Here is a 22797-nt window from a genome sequence, read left to right as displayed (position 1 = left end):
CTTAGAAGACCATCGTGCCATACCCTGTCAAAAGCCTTAGATATATCAAGGGCCACCGCTCTACCCTCCCCTGTTTTATCCAATGAACGGTATATACGTTCAGAAACTACAGTTAAGATATCTGCTGTTGAACGGGCTTGCCTGAATCCATATTGTTTGTCAGTCAAGAGTTTAGCAGCTGTTAGGTGCTGGACTAGGGCTTTATTAACTAAGGACTCAAATATTTTGGCGAAAAGCGGGGGGAGGCTAATGGGGCGATAATTTAGTGGGTCAGTTCTTTCACCAGAATTCTTGAAGACTGGTACCACAGAGGCGGTTTTCCAGCAGTCGGGAAAACAAGATTCGTTAAGGCATTTATTGTAAAGTTTGGACAGAACTGGAGCAACCTCGGCAGAGCATTTTTTTAATAGCACAGCCGGGATGAGATCTGGTCCACATGCTTTAGAGGTGTCTAGGTTTTTTATAATAGCATGTACCTGAGAAGGGGTGATTTTCAAGTCGTCAAGTGTGGCGTCTGTTCGCAGAGGAAAATCAGGGAGTGAGTGGTGTACCGAGTTCAGTGTGGAGTTTGAGGCAAACCGACTGGCAAGCAGATTAGCCTTGTCAGTTGCCGTGCAAGCAACCTCATGATTGTTTGTTAGTGGGGGAATAATTGACTGTCCATTATTAACTACGCTGTTGTAGATTTTCCAAAAATCCCGGGTTCCTAATTTCTGTGCTTCGATGCGCTTTCTGGTGGTTTCAGAGTAATCTGACTTAGCTGTGTCTATCACTCTCTTACAATTATTTCTAGCTTCTATAAACTTCTGTTTATTTGAGCTGGACTTATGTCGGTTGAATCTGCGGAACGCATGCTGCCTTTGACAAATGGCAGCTGCACAAGCAGAAGTAAACCATTGGGGGGAGTGGGGCTTGCTATAGTATTTCCGTGCGGGAACATGTGCTTCAATAGCAGTTTTGAACCATTCAGTTGTCTCATTTGCACACTGTTCCGCTGGAAGAGTAAAGATATTTTGCCATGGGGCATCTCTGATGAGCTCCCTGATGGCTTCCCAATCAGCCTTTTTGTAATACCTCGTTGTTTTGAGTAGTGGGTCTTCAGTTTTAGGGCGAGAATTTAGGCTGATTTCTACCATTATCACAGCGTGATCAGCATTCCCGAGTGGGCTATGGGCATTTGTTGTACAGTCATTGGGAACTGTTGTCAGAAAGAGATCTAGAAGTGAGGCATGTTGATCGTGCTGGTCTGGGAAACGTGTCGGAAATGTAACCATCTGAGATAGGGAATGAGATATAGAGAAGCTATATGTGGCGCTACCAGCTACGTCTGTGTGATTTGAGAATCCTAGCCAGTTACTGTGGTGGACATTGAAGTCACCAAATACATGTATTTGTGCGCTAGTATCGAGGGAGAGTACTATATCTATGCTGTCTGAGACTTTGTTTATTAGGGTACAGTCTTGGTTTGAGGGAGAGCGGTAGAGAAAATATAAGTAGCTAATATTGTGTTGCATATTTAGTCTGAAGCACATAAAGGCCTGGCCCTCTGATTCTAGTTTTATTTCTCTAGTTAGGGAGAGGGTGTTTCGAATATAGACTCCAAGTCCATGCATATGTCTGTCCGAGTCCTTACGGTAGAGTGGGAGATAACCAGGCATGTTAAAGTGGTTAGAGGGTATGGAGGAGTGAAGGTTAGTTTCACTTAATGCTAAGATATCCGGGGTGTTTACAAGGAGAAATGACTCAACATCATCTAAGTTAGTTCTAAGCCCGCGGATATTAGTAAATGCAAGCCTCAAGGGAGGAGGCAGGTTGGTTTTCTTTGAGTTTGGTCCTGGTTTAAACGTAACTTTTGCTTGAGCTGTCATTTCATTTTATTTTATTTAAAAGTTTCAGTTAGGGTGGATGAGTGAGGGGGTGCTGGACAAGTAGTTGTGCAGAATACCAGACATGCAATACAAGTAGACTATTTATAAACGATGCTGCTAGGAACTGACAAATCAAATTAATTCACGTTCTGCTACCAACCAATCAGAAACCAGAATTGCTCCATGAATAATAAACCTTTTTGTAGCAATTTTGCATATGTTTTCTTCATGTCAACATGGGATGAATTTTTTGCTCTGTGGATTTCAACTCGAGAACTGTCTACTGCAAACTAGTCACCTTGTGTAGAACAACGAACCATCGGAAACTATTCTGTCTACTGCAAACCAGTTACCTCCCAGGATTTGTGTTGAACAACGAACCATCGGAAACTAAACATGGCTTACACTTCTAGATGTTTCGTAATGCAAAATCATTCATTTAATTATTATATCAATCAATGGATTTATTTCGTCCTCAACCCCTCGGAAGGAAAAGCATTTTTTCATTTTAAAAGAAAATGAATGCATATAGGCATGATTACAAAATCCAAAGAATTGGTTGAAAAATTACCTTTTTTTCATTTTGTTACGCCATGTTTAAATTTTTAAGTAAAACCACCAAATTTAAATTCCCATATTAATAAATTGCATTTATTTTCATATACATTATTAAAAATATTTTGTTTGATACTAGCAATTCAACCCGGCTTTGCTTGGGCCTTATGTACTGGTTGGTGGGTTGTTTTTGTTTTACGGCATATCAACCCTTTTCAGGTTATTTTAATGCCGAATCCAGTTATTTTGTTTGGGAGAGATGTTGTAGTGAAGAAAAAAGGGTAGGAGCCAATCAAATTACAGATACGTTTCTGCACTATAGAGAATCTTCAAGTGAGACAAAGATGCACCAGCCCAAATATAACGACAATACTTCATACATGGTCTGATAGTTGATTTGTAGAGATAGAGTGTTACAATATTTTTTACTATAATGAGGTATGATCCCACACAGTCAGGATATTCTATTTATAAACGATGCTGTTAGGAACTGACAAATCAAATTCACGTTCTGCTACCAACCAATCAGAAACCAGAATTGCTCCATAAATAATAAACCTTTCTGTAGCAATTTTGCATATGTTTCCTTCGTGTCAACATGGGAAGAATTTTTTGCTCTGTGGATTTAATCTGATGAACCCAAGTCATATAGATATATTTGTTATTTTTGAAATCGCAACTTTATTATATATAAAAAATCGATAGAATATTAACTCTATAATAATATATACAAAATCTGCAAGAATTAAAATATATTTAAGCATACTTTACGAATGGGCTATGCCGGGTGTCCCCGCTAGCTTAGATAAATACTTTTGCAGTTTTAACAAAAGAGCTACAATAATATCAGAGCTGAACATCTACAGAATGCCAACATCAATATATTACATATGAATGAGTCCCTTGTAGAATTTTCACAGGTCCCGCTAGTTCTAATTAATTAAATAATATACTTTCGGGTTTATTCAATCAAGAAATGGGCGTGGATTGAAATGCGATGAGAAAACGGTACAAATGACTGTGCAAAAGCATCAAAACACTGGCAGTGTTCGTGATGCTCCTAAATCTGGTCATCCTAGAGGTACTCCTTACAGGGAAGACAGTGCTATCAAGACCTGCAGCCTCAAAAACATTTGATAAAAATAGAATAATTCTTTATCTGACGCCGTTTGCTGCGGGGGCTTTCAGTCACCTGTTCTTCTGATTCACCAAAAAATTTAATTTTCTACTTACCGCAGGTGAATACGAAGAATAATCAGCCGTAGAAGTTTGATATTGTTCATGTTGGTGATGGTGTTGGGGGTGATGATGATGGTGGTTATAGTGATGGTGTGGTGTTGGCGGTGAGGACGAAAAAAAAGGAGTCGACCGCGTCACGACCCGTCGGGGTGAAACGCAACACAGGCAAAGCATTTCTTGAATTAAGATCTCATCGCTGCCGTCCCATCGATGGTGATACATCATCGAATTATCGCCAGGTTTTAGTTCCTCGTCTTTTTTTTTTTTTAATAATGGGTCGCCACTTATCAAGGCCGAGAGCCACTCGAGAATAACAATTAATGAGCTAGAATTGTTGTCAGTTGAAAGATGAAGAAAAAAAATGCAAAACAATTTCAGATGTGAACAAACAATAGGTATCACAAACCAGCTTAGAGTTTAACATGTGAAATTGAGCGAATATTGCGAAAATCCATTCAGTTTCAATCTGCAAGGAAGCAGCTTTGTGATAATGTTTCCCACAAATGAGAAACCCTTACAAAGAAGCACTGTCCATGAAAATCTATAAATATTGTGAAATTCCTTCCGGTCTAAACGTATGATAACTCACTGAATTTGAAGACAATCATGTTGTAACCTGCAGAGAAGCAGTCCTGAGGGAATGTGTTCCACAAATGAGAAACTCTTGCAAATAAGCTCTGTCCATGCAGTGAAGTTCCCTTTCATTTAAACTTGTGATAACTTGCTGAATTTGAAGACCACTATGTTGTAATCAGAAGAGAAACAGTCCTACAGATTTCACAGATTAGAAACCCTTGCCAAGAAGCTCTGTTTGTACGAATGCTGTCTGACGCGAAGCATATGGAAGAAAAGAAAGTTGGGTTTTTTTTTTTTTGTGAATGTGTGTGCAGTAGAACGACTAATTGTTAAAAATGGAATGAATAAATATTTACTAAACAAACAAAACTTTTTTACAAATCCTATTTTTAAAAAAAAAAAGTAATTAAACGTTTTTTTTTTGTGGCAGAAAAATCTATTTTAAGAATAAATATTTATTAATTAAAATTCAATTTTTTCAAATCATATTATTATTATTATATTACTCCAAGTTAAGAATATTCAGCGATTAAATTATAACGAGTTTTATACAAGAGTGCTCAATACAAAGTAGAGGAAGCTATACTTTTTATTTATTTTATATTGTCAGCATTTACGTCAAATACTTAGGCACTAAGCCTGGCGGTTCCCTGCATAGATGAAATGCGGCTGCATAGCTTAATTGCCATAAATATATTTTCATATTATTTCAATTCACTTCAGCTATGTTTTGTTTTTTTTTAAGAAAATTCTAGATTATTATATATTAGACATTAAATAACAAAATTATACATAAAAATAATTTGGTGCTAGTGCAGAGAGTGATCCGCGCTATTTTTTAAATCGTACTGCCAAATTTAGTTAAAGTTTTATGATATGTTTTTTTATTCAATTGTAAGGTTGAAGTATAGAATAGGTACAAAACACCCTCCCCTCCCCATGTTAAGAATGGCTTATTAAATAATAACGTTATTATTTACGTCCGGATCAGCGGATCACTCTCTGCACTAGTACCAATAATTTATATAAAAAATATTTTACGTTATTAAAGTTTTAGATTAAAAAAAAAAAATTACTTTGTTTTTTTTTAAATAATTTAATCTATCATATAATTTAAATATTTTAGATGGAAAGATGAAGTTAAAATATTAATTTTTAGTTAATATATATTAGTGGATGAAACATGGATGCCTCTGTATAGCTGAATTGTCATAAATATATTCTCATACTTAACTAATAAAAGTGTTTATATTTTATTCAAATTTTAGATTATTAAACATTAAATAAAATTATAAATTATATAAAAAAAATTAATTTTACATTATTTAAATTAAACGGTGTAAACCAATAAAACGTCCCTGTAAAAAATTCATCCATTTTTTAAGTCGCTATTATATATATATATATATATATATATATATATATATATATGTTTAAAACTTTCAGACTTAAAAAATTGATGCAATATTTTCACATTTTTGAAAAATAATTTAATACATCATATAGTTTGAAATATTTCGGATAAAAAGATGGAGTTTTAGTTAATATATATTGTTTTTAATATTCCGCATAAAAACAAATACGCAATTATAAAAGGCCTCCATCTCGACTCGGAAAAAAAACAAAACATAAACCAACAAAAATAAAGTTGAATTATTATTAAAACGATAAAAAAATATTTTTAAAAGATGATAGAATTGGATGTATTATATCTCTATGTTTAAAACGTTTTCTTTTTTTCACTTTTTAAATGGGTCTCATCTTTCGCCGTGAAGTCAAAAAGTTTGGAAAAAGTTTTTTGTCGTAAAACGCGAAAAGCAAAATGGTTTTCTCAGGCAAAAACATTGAGTTGGAATCACTTTGAGGGGGGAAAAAAACGTCCATATCTTTTTTTCTTTTCTTTTTTTAAGTATTTTGCTTGCTGACGATTTTGTTAGCGAAAATCCATGTTCTTTTCTTAAATAATTAGCTTCAAAACAAAACAAAACAAAAAAAGTCACAGCACAGGAAGACGAAAGTGTTTGTTTTTTTAAGTTCCTGGTAGAAAGTGCCAATTTTTACAAGACAACACGAACAATTTGGATATCTGAGTTATCCCCCCTTTCGCATTATTAAAGCCAATTCCGTTTTTAAATGTCTTGACCTCTTCCTCCCTCTTATCTATAATATATTTCTATCGGTCTGGCCAAGACATGAGAGCCCGATTTCCCCCCCCCCGTCCGTCCGTCCGTCTCTCTCTCTCTCTCTCTCTCTCTCTCTCTCTATATATATATATATATATATATATATATATATATATATATATATATATATATATACTTGTTTATTGTTATATAAACATGGTTACATCCTGCTGCTACAAATAGCCACTTGTTTCAATCAAACAACAGATATCATCAGGCAGCGACTTGACTATTCAAAAGTTCAGTAGTCAAGTCGCTGCCTGATGATATCTGTTGTTTGATTGAAACAAGTGGCTATTTGTAGCAGCAGGATGTAACCATATTTATATAACAATAAACAAGTATTATCAGCTCTTTTTATTGAGCACTATCTAACAACCTCGTTGAATTCATTAGTCCATTACTTTTGAATAAAAAACCCCGAGTATATATATATATATATATATATATATATATATATATATATATATATATATATATATATATATATATATATATTACTTCAGGTTAGGATCACTTTATAAATATTAAGTCTTTAATATTTATAATATATTTTAAGTTTGCTATTTTGGATTATCTTTGTAAACTTAATTGTAATTTTTATTTCATTATATATATATATATATATATATATATATAAATAATATATATAATAATATATATAATAATAAAAAAACTTCCAACTTCTTAGACGTATCTTTAAATCTATGTAATGAATCTTACACCCCGTACCATAAACCAAATCTAAACCTATTTTATGTACACAAACAATCTAATCACCCAAAGTCAATAATCAAATCAATAGTTCCATCTATCTCCAAAAGAATATCAAATCTATCAGCGGACAAAAAAGCTTTTGACCAGGTATCGACATTCTACAATAATGCTTTAAGGAATTCAGGATATAAGGAACGCATAGAATATAACACAAAACACTCTTTTGCGAGAAAACTACACTCAGTAATTACACATAATATGACAATAAAAAATAACAACAACAGAATAAGCCAAAATAATATGACAATAAAAAATAACAACAACAGAATAAGCCAAAATGTCCCGAACAATACAAATTTCCTCACTAAATACGCAGCCACCAGCCCAATCCCAAATCAAAAACAATTTAATAAGAAGAGAAAAGTAAGACGTAAGAATGCCATTTGGTTCAACCCTCCTTTCAGCTCCAATGTAAAAACTAATATTCCAAAAGAATTTTTCAGAATAGTGGAAAAATCCTTTAAATACCCTCATAAGTATAGTACCATATTAAACAAAAACTCCATAAAAATATCATACTCCACAATGCCTAATCTAGCACAGACAATAATTTCAACAAATAATAGGAAAATTAAAAAAGCGCTGGATATACCAGTTGACCTAATACCTAGTAACAAATGTAACTGCCTAAATAAAAATGAATGCCCCCTCAATAACGATTGCATACACAAGGACGTAGTATACGCCTGCACAGTCACGCAACTACCAAAACATAAAAACAACCAATCAAACGATGAAAACAATGAATATAGTCGAAGCGTTCAGAACGCAAACATATATAGGGAAACATATAGCGAGGGCTCGAATAATAATAACAACAGAAACAACAGCCAAGCTAACGTATCCAATAATATAATTCCCAGTGAAGACCAATTTAGTACTAACCAGAACCAAGGCTATGAATCCCCATACCCCATCTCTGCCCAGCCCCCCAATATAGGACTCAATAGAAATGGGACCGATGAACAAATAAACAACAATAAAACAAGGAAAACATTCACGTATATAGGTGCATCATCAAGCTTAATAAAAATAAGAATCTCAAACCACCTACATTCCTTCAAAAATGAAAGATCTCAAAACAATGATAATAATAGCACATCTTTAACCAAATTAATCAACAGCCTAGCGGACAAGAAAATTCCATATTCAATTAAATGGAGAATACTGAATAAATCTAGATCATATGCCCCAGGGGATAAGTGTTGCAATCTTTGTATATCCGAGGCAGTTAACATCATAACCTTCAATAAACCCATAATTAATACCAAGAACGAGCTAGTGTCCAGATGTAAACACAAGAAAAAATTTAAATACAGTAATCTTAAAATAAAATAACATACACTCTCTGTACAAATGAGAAATAGGTAAAAATAAAAAAGTACTAAATACACACCAGTCTTGACTAAAATCTAAACACTTACTTTACTAATAATAAAATAATGTTCATTTCTAAAGATAGTTTCTTAATAACCTGTTTTAACACATAAATAACTTTTTCTGTTTGTGTTATATGCACATGTTAAGTAGAGCCTTACTATAAGAACATTGAAATACTACACTTTAAATCTCCTACACGTAATTGGCACTCTAAGATCTAATTATAATAGTATTTCCAAAAGCATGTAGATTCCCATTTAAAGAATTTATAATTCCGCACCCATCTGCTAACCAGAAAAGAAGTAAAAATTCCCCATTGCAAGGTAATCTCCAGATCCGTACGTATAAACAAGAAAGAACTATACTCATTGATGCGTCATCCCTGTTGCTACTAGGTTAATTAAATTCTATAACCATAGTCACACAATCCCATTTTTTTTTTTCATCTTATTAATGTTAAATTAGCAGAGGAGGGGGTTAAAAAATTATAACAAAATTTAAAAAATAAAAAATGTCATTGATAAACTTAGGTAAGTTACATACACTAATTATTCCTATAATTTATAGTGTTAAATAAGTGCATAAATTTTTATTTCTAAATACATTTTTTGTATATATGAGGGCATATCTGTCTATATATGATACACCTGTTATTTGTGGGTATATATGGGCTTAGATGTAAGTATACATAGAATAAGTGAGCGTATGTGTGTATTAACCGTATGGTTGCGAATATGTATAAAAATATATATATTGTACACGTTCATGCATGTGTACGTGTGTGTGTATGTATATGTTATGTGTGGGTATATATATATATATATGGGTATGTGTGTATATATGTGTGTATATATGTGTATATATATATATGTATGTATATATGTGTATATGTGTGTATATGTGTATGTGTGTGTATGTATATGTATTAATAATGCAGTTATAGAAAATTTCCCCGGTTAAATATTATTAAATAGCATAAGGTTATGGATATACTGATTTTAAACTTTTTCTGTAAGGTATTATCATTACTTTATTACCTTTGTTTTAACTTACTTAGCATTGAACTATTACCGTAAGGACCATAAAATAAAGATAAAACGTTCCATTAATAATATTAGAATTAATTTCACAATTAGCTAAATAAACATTAGTATATTCTAAACTCTATGCCAATCCTCTTTCTAAGGGAAATATAGATAAGTATAAAATTAATAATAATTAGCACCTCATGCGCAGTACTTATAACTTGAGTTGACAGAACAAATACGATTTAAATTGACAATGAGGCTTGAGATTAAACTAGGAAAAATCAGGAAAAAAAGAATTATTCCATTTACGGTTTAGGCCCATCTCTTTGTTTTAGTTTGTTTTGGTTTTTGTCTTTATATCTATATTATTCTTATTCCTCCTCCTTTCTTCCCCCCACCCCGAACCAAGTCCCTATATCTTGTACACGACCTGACCTCAATTAAGCGACCGGTCAAACTTTATGATTCTTAGATTCTACTTGAAGAGATATCTATTTTTATAGAGATGTATGTATGTTTAAGTGTGTGTATATGTGTATATGTATATATATGTTTATATATATATGTGTATATATGTATATATGTGTGTATGTGTATTACATATGTATATTGTGTGTGAGTGTTGAGTTTGTATATGTGTGTTCATGTGTATATTAGGATGAATATGCACAAAATTGTCTCACCCCACCTCCTGCCACTTACCATTGCCTACTCTCCCTAACACTCCCCCCCCCCGCTAAAATAATATAAGCTTCCAATGAAAAGGCTTCCACCAGACTTTGAAATTATTTTTCGGCTGGACCCAAGACAAATTTAAACAAGCACTTGCCCGATTCGGATATATACACAGCTATGCGGATTACCCAGGATATAACTTGGAAACTATTACCAAACGGATGTAAAGAACATATAATATGGATTTTACCAAACAAGTTGGATCAACAAAAACAGTCACATCCTTTTCTACAAATACTCCTGCCACAGAACTTCTGATAAATATAATGTTTTCACTTTGACTTTCCATGTCTCACTGACTTTAGCAAATAGGGTGCATACCTTTATAACTATTTGCTAATATTTTCACTCCTCTGATGAGATGGTAGACATCGAAACCCTATAGGTTAAGGAGATAAACTTTCTAAAACATTCTTTGTCTTGCTTAGAATAATAAAAATTCTTTGATATGAAACTCAACCACTTCATTTCATTTCAATGAGAGTTTTTTGAAATTCATTGAATTACAATTTAAATATATATATATATATATATATATATATATATATATATATATATATATATATATATATATATATATACTAGCATGGGTGTCCGGCGTTGTCCGGGTGTTTGGAGGTGTGTGTTGAGCAAAAAAAAAAGTGGTAGTAGGAAGGCAGGCTCGAACCCATACCGCGAAGGAGGAAAAGAATGGGGAAAAACTGTGACGTCTTTACTGTTACGACCACCATCAAACCAGAAGTGACATAGGTTTAAATTAAGGCTAGACAATCCAAAAGAGGAGATGACTTTCGAAAATATCGGTGAAAAAAGTGATCCCTCCTTGTAGAGAAGTGCCCAGTTGAGGGTGAAGAAATTAATGTTTTTAGCCAATTTTTCGGTATTTGTCGTCTGAAGGGTCGAGCTTCAAAACGATGCCTCTGTCGAAAGTTTTAGGCAGACATACAAATATGCATACATACATTTATATATTGGTAGCTTAAATTTTCGACCCAAACTGATTAAAAAGCTTGCCCTATCTCTGAATATGCTTTATGTAAAATTTCAAATGTTTAGACCAGAAAGTGTCTGAGTAATTTGGTAGAGACCGCAGAGGTAAAAAAATTTTAACTTTGACCCCTATTATGACCCCTTAACATTTATTGTTTTGGGCTCAAATCAAGTTATTAAGTTATCCATGTCCAAGGAACCTATATCTAAAATTTCAACTGTTTATACCCCAAATTGGCGGAGGAGTTTGATAGAGTTCTCAATCCGTAATTTCCGACCATTTTTGGCTAATTTTGGGGTAATTTTGACCCATTTTGGACTCTGAGATACCCTAAAAAGCCCTATACTTGTGGGATAGCCAATGGGAATGTTAGATTTAATGATACAAATGCATTTATAGTCAAAAAATGCACCCTGTGGATTTCAATAAGTGATTAAGTGTGTTCGGGGGCGAAATTTGGGCCATTTTCACGCGTCAACGTGGTCAAATCACGTTTGGGGCCAGCGACCCTCCAATTTTGACCCGTTTTGAACAAAATCACTTGTTCCCATCTATTTACATATAAATGAAGGTAATAAGCCACTTTTGGCATTTATTTGAAAAATTTTGTTCCTATAGCCTTCCCCTAACCCTAGCCCCTTACACCAAAGTGGCAATTTGCCTTGTTTGGGGTGAAAATGTAATAGAAAAAAAAATAAAAAATTGGTATATATAAAAAATCTGATCATATATACAATGCATTGGATAAAGCAGGGGAAGGTAGTCTCTCTCTCTCTCTCTCTCTCTCTCTCTCTCTCTCTCTCTCTCTCTTGGATAGGGTTCAAAGAAGAGTCTCCAAACTAATAGGTCCTGTTTTATCAGCTAAGCTCCAACCCCTGTCTCATCACCGCAGTGTTAGCAGTGTCAGAAATTTTGTGAAAACTATTGAATAATTCCACCCGCTATCTTTCAAAGCTTATAACTCCTCGAAAAATGTAATTCAAGCCCTAATTTTTTTTTTCAATTAAAGGAGCAAGGACTAAGGTTTCATTAAAGAAAACAAAAACAAAAAAAAATGTGTTTTTTTTTTAAACAAAAGGTTTTAAACTTCGGACTTTACAGGTAAATTTCTAAAAGACACTAGTTTTTTTTGTTTTAAATTTGAATATAGTATTTATTGATCTTTTATCTTCAATTTGTGATATATAAAACTTTGGTACATAAATTAATTATTTACTTTTTAATAGACATTTGAAAATGGGGGGGGGGCGTGAATAAAAAAAACAACGTTTGTCTAAAATATTATATTCGGTTTATTGGAAAGAACATAAAATTTCATATTGGCCCTGAAAATATCGTAAAAATAGAATCAATAGAAAAATTTTGATAGATTTTTAAAGTTTAAAAATTGAAAAATACTGAACTCGTAAAATTCAATTGATTTCATTACTATTTTTTTTTTTTTTTTTTAAATATTTCTATTACTTTTTATACGACTTTAATAGTTTATTTTGGAAGTATAATTCATAAAGAAAATAAACAACCCGCTTTTAAAAGAGAAATTACGAGTTTTTTATATTTTATTTACAGTTTCGTGTCGGGGTGTCAAAAATTCCTACAAAAATTATGATACACCTATCGCAGTTGCATCCCTGTGCCTGTTTTACAAATATTTTAATGGAATGTGTTCTGATGAACTCACTGCACTTGTGCCCCCTCAACGTACATACCCCCGACAAACCTGCTTAGCAATAAAATCATAACCCTTCACTGTTGAGGTCCCTAAATGCTAGACAGCTTTCTGCTCTCATAGTTTCTTCTCACGAACAGCTAAACTTTGGAATTCCCTTCCTGCTACCTGCTTCCTTGGTTGCACTGATATGCATAAGTTTCTTAAATGCAACGAAAATCAACATTTTCTGGATCTTTCCTAAGCATGGTCCCAAATAGTAGCCCCTTACATCCAAGTGCCTTGTTAGGGGTGAACGTGAGTAAAAATTTGATTATTTGTTTCGTTAAAAAAAAACAAAAAAACTTATATGATCGATTTACGTGATTCTATTCTATTATAGACTTGCACCGATTTTTCTCTTTTTTTTTGGGGGGGGGGGAGAGATTCTGTACATGCGGCTTTTTTAGCTTTGATAATTTGCCAGACGATTTTTTCTTGAATTATCGCCCTTTGATAGTCGCCAGGTGGCAGCACTCGAATGACGACGACTTCAAAACAATACTTCAAACTTTATTGAATTACGACTTTAAGTAAGTAAACATTTTTTGAAAAATATGTCTACAATTCGTACAATGCACAAACCTAACTCGTATAAATTTTGAACTTTAATTTAATGTCGTATTTACTTATTTTGCAAGTATAAAATAATTAAAACCAACATTTATAAACACGTGCGCCGCCGCGCCGGGTTTGTTTTTATAACCTACAGAGTTTCGAAAAAAGTTGTAAAAAAATAAGATATGTATTTATTATAATAAATAAATGTTACCAAAGGCAAGATAAGTTACTCTTCTACCTAGCTGAGTAGGCTTTTATTGATGTAAGATGTCTATTCGGTTCGAAAAACAAGTAATATCGACCGGTACACGAACACAAGAAAAAATGGACGCATAACAAATACATTGCGGATAATTTTGTAAAAGAGTAACTTGTCTTGCCTTTGGTAACATTTATTAGTTATATAGTTGATATTTTTTTTAACCACTTTTTCGAACCTCTGTGGATTGTAAAACAAACCCCGTGCGTCAAACCTTGCCAAAAGCAGGCGACGCACGTCGCACGTTTTATATTCGTTTTATTTTCTGGCGTAAATAAATGTTTAAAAAGTGTTATAAGTTATTTAATTATTCATTTCGCTTTTTAAAATATTTATTTTATATATATATATATATATATATATATATATATACTTTGATAAAACAAACTAGCCGGTAACCGGGCAGCAACTATTAAATACCTTCAAAACAATTGCAAAAAAATAAATGCTGTATTAAAACGTGTTATATATATATATATATATATATAGTAACTGCAGTTTCCTTTTCTTTTGTAATTTATTCATTATTTAAAGTTGACATAAAAATAGTTAAATCCTTTTTTTTTTTTTTCTTTAAAATTTATCAAACCAAAAAAAAGGAACGAATCTATAATAGTAAAACGGAGTTGTCTCCCTTATCGGCGGCCTTGTCGGTGGGGCATTAGAATACGCCAAACTGCCCCCCCCCCTGCAGAGGGTAAAAGTCCCTCAATGGGGGTCCTGGATATGACCTTAAACTATATCCGGTGGTGAGGCCCCAGCTTGTAGGCTTTGGGGAGTGTGGAACCACCCTTTAATTACCATTGCTGAGCAATGGCATTGCTCTCAGGTCCACTCTGACCCGGAGTGGTAGTACCTGTTAGGGTCCCAACTATGGGTTAAATAGAAACCAACATGAAAACAACAAATATATTCTATTAAAAAATTTTCTTCAAAATCTTTGGATTCGACATTAAATAACCCAAAAAGGGTTGATATGCCGTAAAACGAAAACAACCAAACCCTTATCGGTGCTAATGAACTTTAGTTTCTATTTACTTGACTCCCCGCGATGGCAAAGTTAGACACAAGGTCAGTTTTTAATTAGGGGAAAATCTCCCCAAAATGGAGCACTCTGGATTGAAACAAAAATAACAACTGCCTCTGTCATAAAGGATTTCTCCTCCCGTGACCGAGTACAGAAAAGGTTAATAGTAATTGTCTGTATTTTTGAGATGAGGTGTTTTCATTTATTGAGATTGTCGGACTGACTTCCTCATCTTGGTTGTTATAGTCACAACGTTTCGGCCTCCAGCCTTCATCAGGTGTTTTGTATCGAACTGGGGAACCATTTATTAGGAGTCTTGAACCCAACCCTTTATTATTATTACGGAGATACCGTGTTCAGACTCCAGCTAGGCTCTGGGACATAGTTGCTAATTCTCTGTTTTGAATGTTACTTTTCACTGCCTTCGTTCAGGATTGAACTCAGCACCTTTGGGTAACTGTAAACTTTGATGCAACGTCTAGGACCACTCGGCCATTACAGTTACCCAAAGGTGCTGAGTTCACTCCTGAACGAAGGCAGTGAAAAGTAACATTCAAAACAGAAAATTAGCCACTATATCCCAGAGAGAGCCTAGATGGAGTCTGAACATGGTACCCCCGTAATAATAATAAAGGGTTGGGTTCGAAACTCCTAACAAACGGCTCCCCAGTTCGATACAAAACACCTGATGAAGGCCAGAGGGCAAAACGGCCGAAACGTTGTGACTATAACACCCAAGATGAGGAAGTCAGTCCGACAATCTCAATAAAAGAAAAGGTGAAGTGTAGCAATCAGAACATATACTACACTATGATGAAAATATTACCATACTATTTTTTAATAGTATTTTCAAGTTAAATTACTGTTTTACGATATCATTTTTGGGGTACTCATTTAGTTTAATCAATACATTAAAAATAGAAATTATGGGGGGGGGGGGGATGTACGTACCCGTTATGGAATTAAGTTCTTATAAAAACATTTCGCTTAATTTGATCAAATAGTTTTTTTTTTTTGTTTTTTTTTTACAGAGGAAAATCTAATTTTAATGAGATCGATCGTATCCCGGCTATCTTGCATATTTCACAGACGGGGAGGAGGGAGGGCGTAAAGGGAGATAACTCTATCACCACTTAAAGTTTGTCAAAATAATTTTGACAAAATTTGACGAGATTATTTTGAAACATGGACAGAAAAATACCTAGATAAATATTTTTAGTTATTTTTATTTTTTCACTTATTTTACATAGTTTCTCTGCCTTTTTTTTTTTAAATCCTTTTTCACTTTGTCCTTAATCCTTTTTTTGCTTAAAGACATACCCCCCTCCTCGTCCACGAAATAAGATGACTAGGATACAATTTAAAAAAATTTTTTTTTTTTTATTATTACATTTTTACCCCAAACAAGGCACATTGTTACTTTGATGTAGGGGCTACTATCAGGGACATACGCTACAGGGTTACTATGTAGGGACTTGGGCAGGAAGATGTCGATTCACGTTACACTTAAACTTCTGCATGTCAGTACAGTTGGGGAAGGAGTTACTCGGAAGGGAATTCCAAAGTCCAGCGGTTCTGGGGAAGAAACTACTGGAGTAGAAGGCTCTCTTACATCTAGGGATCTCAACTGTGAAGAGGTGGGATTTTGCTGCTTGTCAGGTTTGTCGGGGGTATTTACGTTGAGGGGGTACAAGTGCTTGCAGTTCGTCAGAGCATTCACCATTAAAATACTTATAGAACAGGCAAAGGGATGCTTCATTTCATTGATGGGACAGAGGCTGAAATTTAGATGACAGTTCAGGACCTATTAGGTTGGCAACTCTCTTTTGAACCTTGTCTAGGAGTGAGAGACTAGTAGCAGATGCACCAGCCCAAATATGACAACAATACTCCATACATGGGCGAATGGTGGCATTATAGAGATACAGGATACTTTCGCGCATTAGTAGCTTTTTAGCACGGTAGAGAGAACCTACCTTTTTCGCAGCGGTTTTGGCAATGCTCTCAATGTAATTTTTCTAACTCATGTTTCCTGTGAACGTTGGCCGAGGAGTTTAAAAGATGTACGTTCAGATAAAGATTTATTGGCCATTGCTATTGTTGGTAGAGAAGGTTTCTTGTAGTTATTGAAGGAAACAAGTTTTAGTCTTGGCAGCATTGAATGTGACCATCCATTTTTATCCCCATTCCACTGCAGATTGAAGGTTGTCCTCTAGTGTTTCTGCCATTTCTCTAGATATGTGTTCAAACATTTGATTTTCATTTCTAAAAATAAAACCTACTTGATCAAAGCGTAAGTTTATTTTAACTATAACACAATGCCGACCATTCTAGTTTAATTAATCTTAACATGGGAAGGGTGTTTTGCAACTATTCTGTACTTTCACCTAACAATTTAATTAAGAAAAAAAAAGATATTGTGAATTTCAATTTGACTTGAAATTTTTTATTTATTTATTTTTTTTTTTAATTACATTTTCACCCCAAACAAGGCACAATGCCACTTTGATGTCAGGAGCTACTATCAGGAACCTCGCTTCCCTGATCAGGAAGAACAACACGCATCACTATTAGATCTGTTTTTGACCACAGTTCCTGATGATTGTGTAACGAAAGCTGACAGCCCACTTGGGAACGCTGATCATGCGGTGATAATGGTTGAAATCGCCCTAAACTCTAGACCCAAAACTGAAGAGCCAGTGCTCAAAACAACGAGATATTATAAAAAGGCTGACTGGGAAGCTATCAGAGATCTTATCAGAGACGCCCCATGGGGAAATATTTTTTCTCTTCCTGCTGAACAGTGTGCAACCGAGACCACTGAATGGTTCAAAACTGCAATAGAAGCGCATGTTCCCATGCGGAAATTCTATAGCAAGCCCCACTCTCCCCAATGGTTTACTTCGACTTGCGCAACTGCCATTGCTCAAAGGCAGCATGCATTCCGTAGGTTTAATCGACATAAGTCCAGTTCAAACAGACAGAAGTACATAGAAGCTAGAAGTAACGTTAAGAAAGAAATAGCGACAGCTAAGAGGGAATTTACGGAAACCACGAAAAAACGCATCGAAGCACAAAAACTAGGAACTCGTGACTTCTGGAAAATCTACAACAGTGTAGTAAATAATGGGCAATCAACAATTCCCCCACTAACCAACAATCACGAGGTTCTTTGCTCAGCAACCGAGAAGGCTAACATGCTTGCCAGTCGGTTTGCCTCAAACTCCACACTGGACCCTCTAAACCACCCCCTACCTCAATTTCCTATGCGGACAGACGCCACGCTAGACGACCTGAAAATCACCCCTGCTCAGGTGCATGCTATCATAAAAAACCTTGACACTTCCAAAGCATGTGGACCCGACCTCATCCCAGCTGTGCTATTAAAAAAGTGCTCAGCCGAAGTAGCTCCAGTTCTCTCCAAACTCTACAACAAATGCCTTAATGAATCTTGCTTTCCGAGCTGTTGGAAAACTGCTTCTGTAGTACCAGTATTCAAGAATTCTGGCGAAAAAACTGACCCATTAAATTATTGCCCTATTAGCCTCCTCCCACTTTTTGCCAAAATATTTGAGACCTTAATTAACCATGCTCTAGTCCAGCACCTTACAGATGCTAAACTTCTGACCAATATGGATTTAGACAAGCCCGTTCTACGGCAGACATCCTCACTGTAATCTCTGAACGCATATACCATTCACTGGACAAAGCGGGAGAGGGAAGAGCGGTAGCTCTAGATATATCTAAGGCTTTTGACAGGGTATGGCATGAGGGTCTCCTCAGGAAGATTAGATCTTACGGTATCACTGGTAGAATACTTAACGTAATTAAATCCTTCTTAGATAAGAGAAAAATCCAGGTTGTCCTCGACGGTCGTACATCTAAACAATATGATATAAATGCGGGAGTGCCCCAGGGATCTATCCTGGGACCTCTGCTGTTCCTGATATTCATAAATGACCTCCCCGACAAGATTGCCTCTGAGATGGGGATATATGCTGATGACACCACACTCTATAGCAGGCACGACAGGAAAACAAACGAACATATATCTAAAGTAATGGCAGAAACACTAGAGGATGACCTCCAATCAGTAGTGGAATGGGGACAAAAATGGATGGTCACGTTCAATGCCACCAAGACAAAACTGGTTTCATTCAATAATTACAAGAAACCTTCTCTACCACCTATAGCAATGGCCAACGACTCTTTATCTGAGAGTACGTCTCTCAAGCTCCTTGGCCTAACGTTCACTGGAAACATGAGTTGGAACAGTTACATCGAGGGCATTGCCAGGGCCGCTGCAAGGAAGGTGGGCTCTCTCTACCGTGCTAGAAAACTTTTAACACCCGAAAGTATCCTGTACCTCTATAAGGCCACTATTCGCCCATGTATGGAGTATTGCTGTCATATTTGGGCCGGTGCATCGGCTACTAGTCTCTCGCTCCTTGACAAGGTTCAAAAGAGAGTCGCAAATCTGATAGGCCCTAAACTGGCATCAAAACTTCAGCCTCTGTCCCATCGTCGAAACGTTGCATCCCTCTGCCTGTTCTACAAGTATTATAATGGTGAATGCTCTGAAGAACTGCAAGCACTTGTGCCCCCACGACGTGAACACCCTCGACAGACCCGACAAGCTGCAAAATCCCACCCCCACACTGTAGAGATCCCTAGATGTAAAAGATCCTTCTACTCCAGTAGTTTCTTCCTCAGAACTGCTAGACTTTGGAATTCCATTCCGGGTCACTGCTTCCCCAACTGTACTGACATGCATAAGTTCAAGTGCAACGTGAACCAACATCTCGCTGCCCTAATCCCTACATAGTACCCCAGTAGATGTTTCCCCTGATAGTAGCCCCCTACACCAAAGTGGCAATGTGCCTTGTTTGGGGTGAAAATGTAATAATAAAAAAAAAAAATAAATAAAAATAAAGGGGTACTATGTAGAAAGTTCAAGCTGTCCAACAGAGACACCTCAGAAGGATCATGAAGATCAAATACATACCAAACACGAACGTTCTCAGGAGAGCAAACCTAGATAGCGTGGAAGCTATCCTTGCTACTATGCAACTACGATGGACTAGGCACATTGCCAGAATGGAAGACAACCGAATTCCAAAGATGATATTCTATGGGGAACTGGAAAATGGAACCCACAAGGTCGGAAGCTTCACTACAAAGATGTAACAAAGTGGCACCTGAAGGAAATGAACATCAATGTCAAGAGTTGGGAGGAACAAGCCAAAGAAAGGAGCAGTTGGCAGAACAGTCTCAACAAAGGAAAGAAAGAAATAGAGAGAGAAATTGGAGAAGCCTTAGAACTGAGACACTATAGATAACACAACCCTAGCACCCACATATGCAGTGCCTGTGACCGGATGTTTCACACAGAAAGGGGATTATGCCAACACCGAAGGATAAAGCACTGAGGCCCCAACTAGTCATCGTCAAGACTGACGAACTGCATGATGATGATGATGATGATGTAGAAAGTTTAGTAGCAAGATGTCTGTTCACATTACACTTGAACTTCTGCATGTCAGTACCGTTGGGGAAGCAGGAACTCTGGAGGGAATTCCAAAGTATAGCAGTTCTTGGGAAGAAGCTACATCTAAGGATCCCTACTGTGTAGGGGTGGAACTTCGCTGCTTGTTGGGTTTATTTTCATTGAGGGGATACAAGGGCTTGCAGTTCGTCAGAGCATTCACCATTAAAATACTTGTAGAAGAGGCAGAGGGATGAATCATTTCATCAATGGGACAGGGGCTGAAGCTTAGATGGCAGTTCGGGACCTATCTGGTTGGCGACTCTCTTTTGTACCCTGTCCAGGAGCGAGAGACTAGTAGCAGATGCACCAGCCCAAATGTGACAGCAGTACTCCATACATGAGTGAATGGTGGCCTTGTAGAAGTACAGGATACTTTCAGGCATAAGTAACTTTCTAGCATGGTAGGGAGAGCCCACTTTTTTTGCAGCAACCTTAGCAATGATCTCGATGTATCTATTCCAACTCATGTTTCCTGTGAACGTTAAGCCAAGTAGATTGGATGAAGTACTTTCAGGTAATGTATCTTTAGCCATAGCTATTGATGGTTGGTAAGGTTTTATGCAATTATTAAAGGAAATACTATCTTACTGTCGTATTGATTAACATATTGATTGTCATGCTTTTTAATTTTCTTTCTCCAGCCATGAATGTCAAAGAGTTCTTGCACACGTGGTGTGAAAAGCAAAAAGTAACGCATACTTTTGAGTTTAGCAAGTTCGAGGGACGTCACCGACACCAATTCAAATGTGAAGTAAGAATAATAAACATTTTCTTTTACATTTAATCTAAATCAGAGGTCGGCAACTCATTTTGTCTTTACGATCCGGATATAAGAACAAGTCGCGGGCCGGACGAAGACCATTAATTGAAAATCAAGGAAAATTACATATACGACCCCCCCCCCCCGTCAATCTAAATATTTAAAACCATAATGAAAATTACATATGCAAAGCCCCCGTTAATCTAAATATTTAAAACCATATTAAGAAATCAAAAAAACAAAAAAAAATCTAAAATTAAAATATCAACCTAAAAAAACTTAAATTTCCTTAAACGTCAAAATACTTAAAAATGAAAAAAAAAATGCTGAAGCGAAATTATGATGTGTACATTTAAAACTGTTATTCAAAGATAAAAATATGGCCCATTGAAAGATTCCAGCAGCTTACATAAGATAGGTACAAGGGTCACTGTTGAAGGAGTGAAGTAGAAAGCTGACTGAGACAACATGGTTACTTTGAAGCGTTCCACGCCTAATGTCTGTCGCCAGTTAGTTGATTAAATTGGCTCTCAGTTTTTGTTTAATATTTATTTTTTGATTTTTCTTATACAGAAATGGAGGTGATTGAGTTTTGAGGTGAATCTTGGTCTTTTGTTGAATTCAAAAGCCTCATCTCTCGTTAATCTTCTTTGTACTGAATATTTTTATTTTGGTGTATTCATAGGCTAAAGTAAAATCCTATTCCTACATTGGGATCGGATATTCTTCAAACAAGAAAGATGCACAAAGAAATGCCGCACGAGCGTTTATTGACTACTTAGTACGCGAAAGAATTGTGCAACAATCGAAAGTGCAGGGGGTAAGTACAGCCTCCTCCCCAACACACACATACACTTTTCTCTTCGAAGTAGCGGACTTCCGTCTTTCTGTATTTTTTAAAAAAATATTTGCGGACTATTATCTTCATCCTTTATAGTTGTTGATTCATTACGTTTCAGCCAACTATTCCTCCGGCCTTCGTCAGGTGATTAACTGCAATGGGATAGGATTGCTGAATCTCTTAACTGTATCTTGAGTAATTACTGCCTTCCATAGTTGTCGTCTCACCAAGTTTTGGCCAACTAATCCTTTGGCTGGCTTTGGGTAGGATTGAAACCGCTATCTCTAAATAAATAAATAAAAAGATGTACAAGATTACTCATCTCAAAGTATTTCAATAAATAAAATTAAATTAAATAGTCTTCTATAACATAAATCTCACTTGTCTATTTAAATGTATTGTATGTATGTTTGTATGTCTGCCTAAAACTTTCGACAGAGGTGACAAATTTTCACGAGATCGGTATTGTTTTGGAAGCTCGACCCTTCGGACGGCAAATATCGAAAAATTGACTAAAAACTAATTCCTTCACTCTTAACCAGGTACTTTACTACAATTTACTACAAGGACGAGTCGCAAACCATTTCTTACTCTTATCTATGACATAAATCTCACCTGTCTGTATGTATGTCTGTATGTATGTTTGTATGTATGTTTGTATGTCTGCCTAAAGCTTTTGACAGAGGTGACAGATTTTCACGAGATCGGTATCGTTTTGAAGCTCGACCAAAATACAAATATAAAAAAATTGGCTAAAAACA

At 35.6% G+C, this 22797-nt stretch overlaps 2 protein-coding genes across 3 annotated transcripts in view; one reads left to right on the top strand and one right to left on the bottom strand.

Annotated features, from left to right (window-relative positions):
- The window catches only part of LOC145268856 (uncharacterized), a 98241-nt gene extending 93556 nt beyond the window's left edge, over window positions 1–4685 (bottom strand). Inside the window, exon 1 of the mRNA XM_080124538.1 lies at window positions 3657–4685. Coding sequence (XP_079980664.1) covers window positions 3657–3887 — 231 coding nt within the window. The 5' untranslated portion in view covers window positions 3888–4685. The remainder of the gene's footprint in view (window positions 1–3656) is intronic.
- Window positions 4686–13465: 8780 nt separating this feature from the next.
- LOC145268855 (ATP-dependent RNA helicase A-like) overlaps window positions 13466–22797 on the top strand; it is a 109555-nt gene continuing 100223 nt past the window's right edge. Inside the window, exons 1-3 of one of the 2 annotated variants that reach the window (XM_080124534.1) lie at window positions 13466–13573; window positions 21077–21186; window positions 21881–22015. In XM_080124534.1, coding sequence (XP_079980660.1) covers window positions 21079–21186; window positions 21881–22015 — 243 coding nt within the window. In that variant the 5' untranslated portion in view covers window positions 13466–13573; window positions 21077–21078. The remainder of the gene's footprint in view (window positions 13574–21076; window positions 21187–21880; window positions 22016–22797) is intronic. The other variant, XM_080124535.1, reaches the window with a different exon arrangement.

The sequence above is a fragment of the Euprymna scolopes genome, chromosome 44 (genome assembly GCF_053919585.1).
Source record: "Euprymna scolopes isolate OS-2025 chromosome 44, ASM5391958v1, whole genome shotgun sequence".
In the NCBI taxonomy this organism is placed as follows: domain Eukaryota; kingdom Metazoa; phylum Mollusca; class Cephalopoda; order Sepiida; family Sepiolidae; genus Euprymna; species Euprymna scolopes.
Note: the sequence above shows the minus strand (reverse complement) of the source record. Positions and strands in the feature narration are given on the sequence as shown.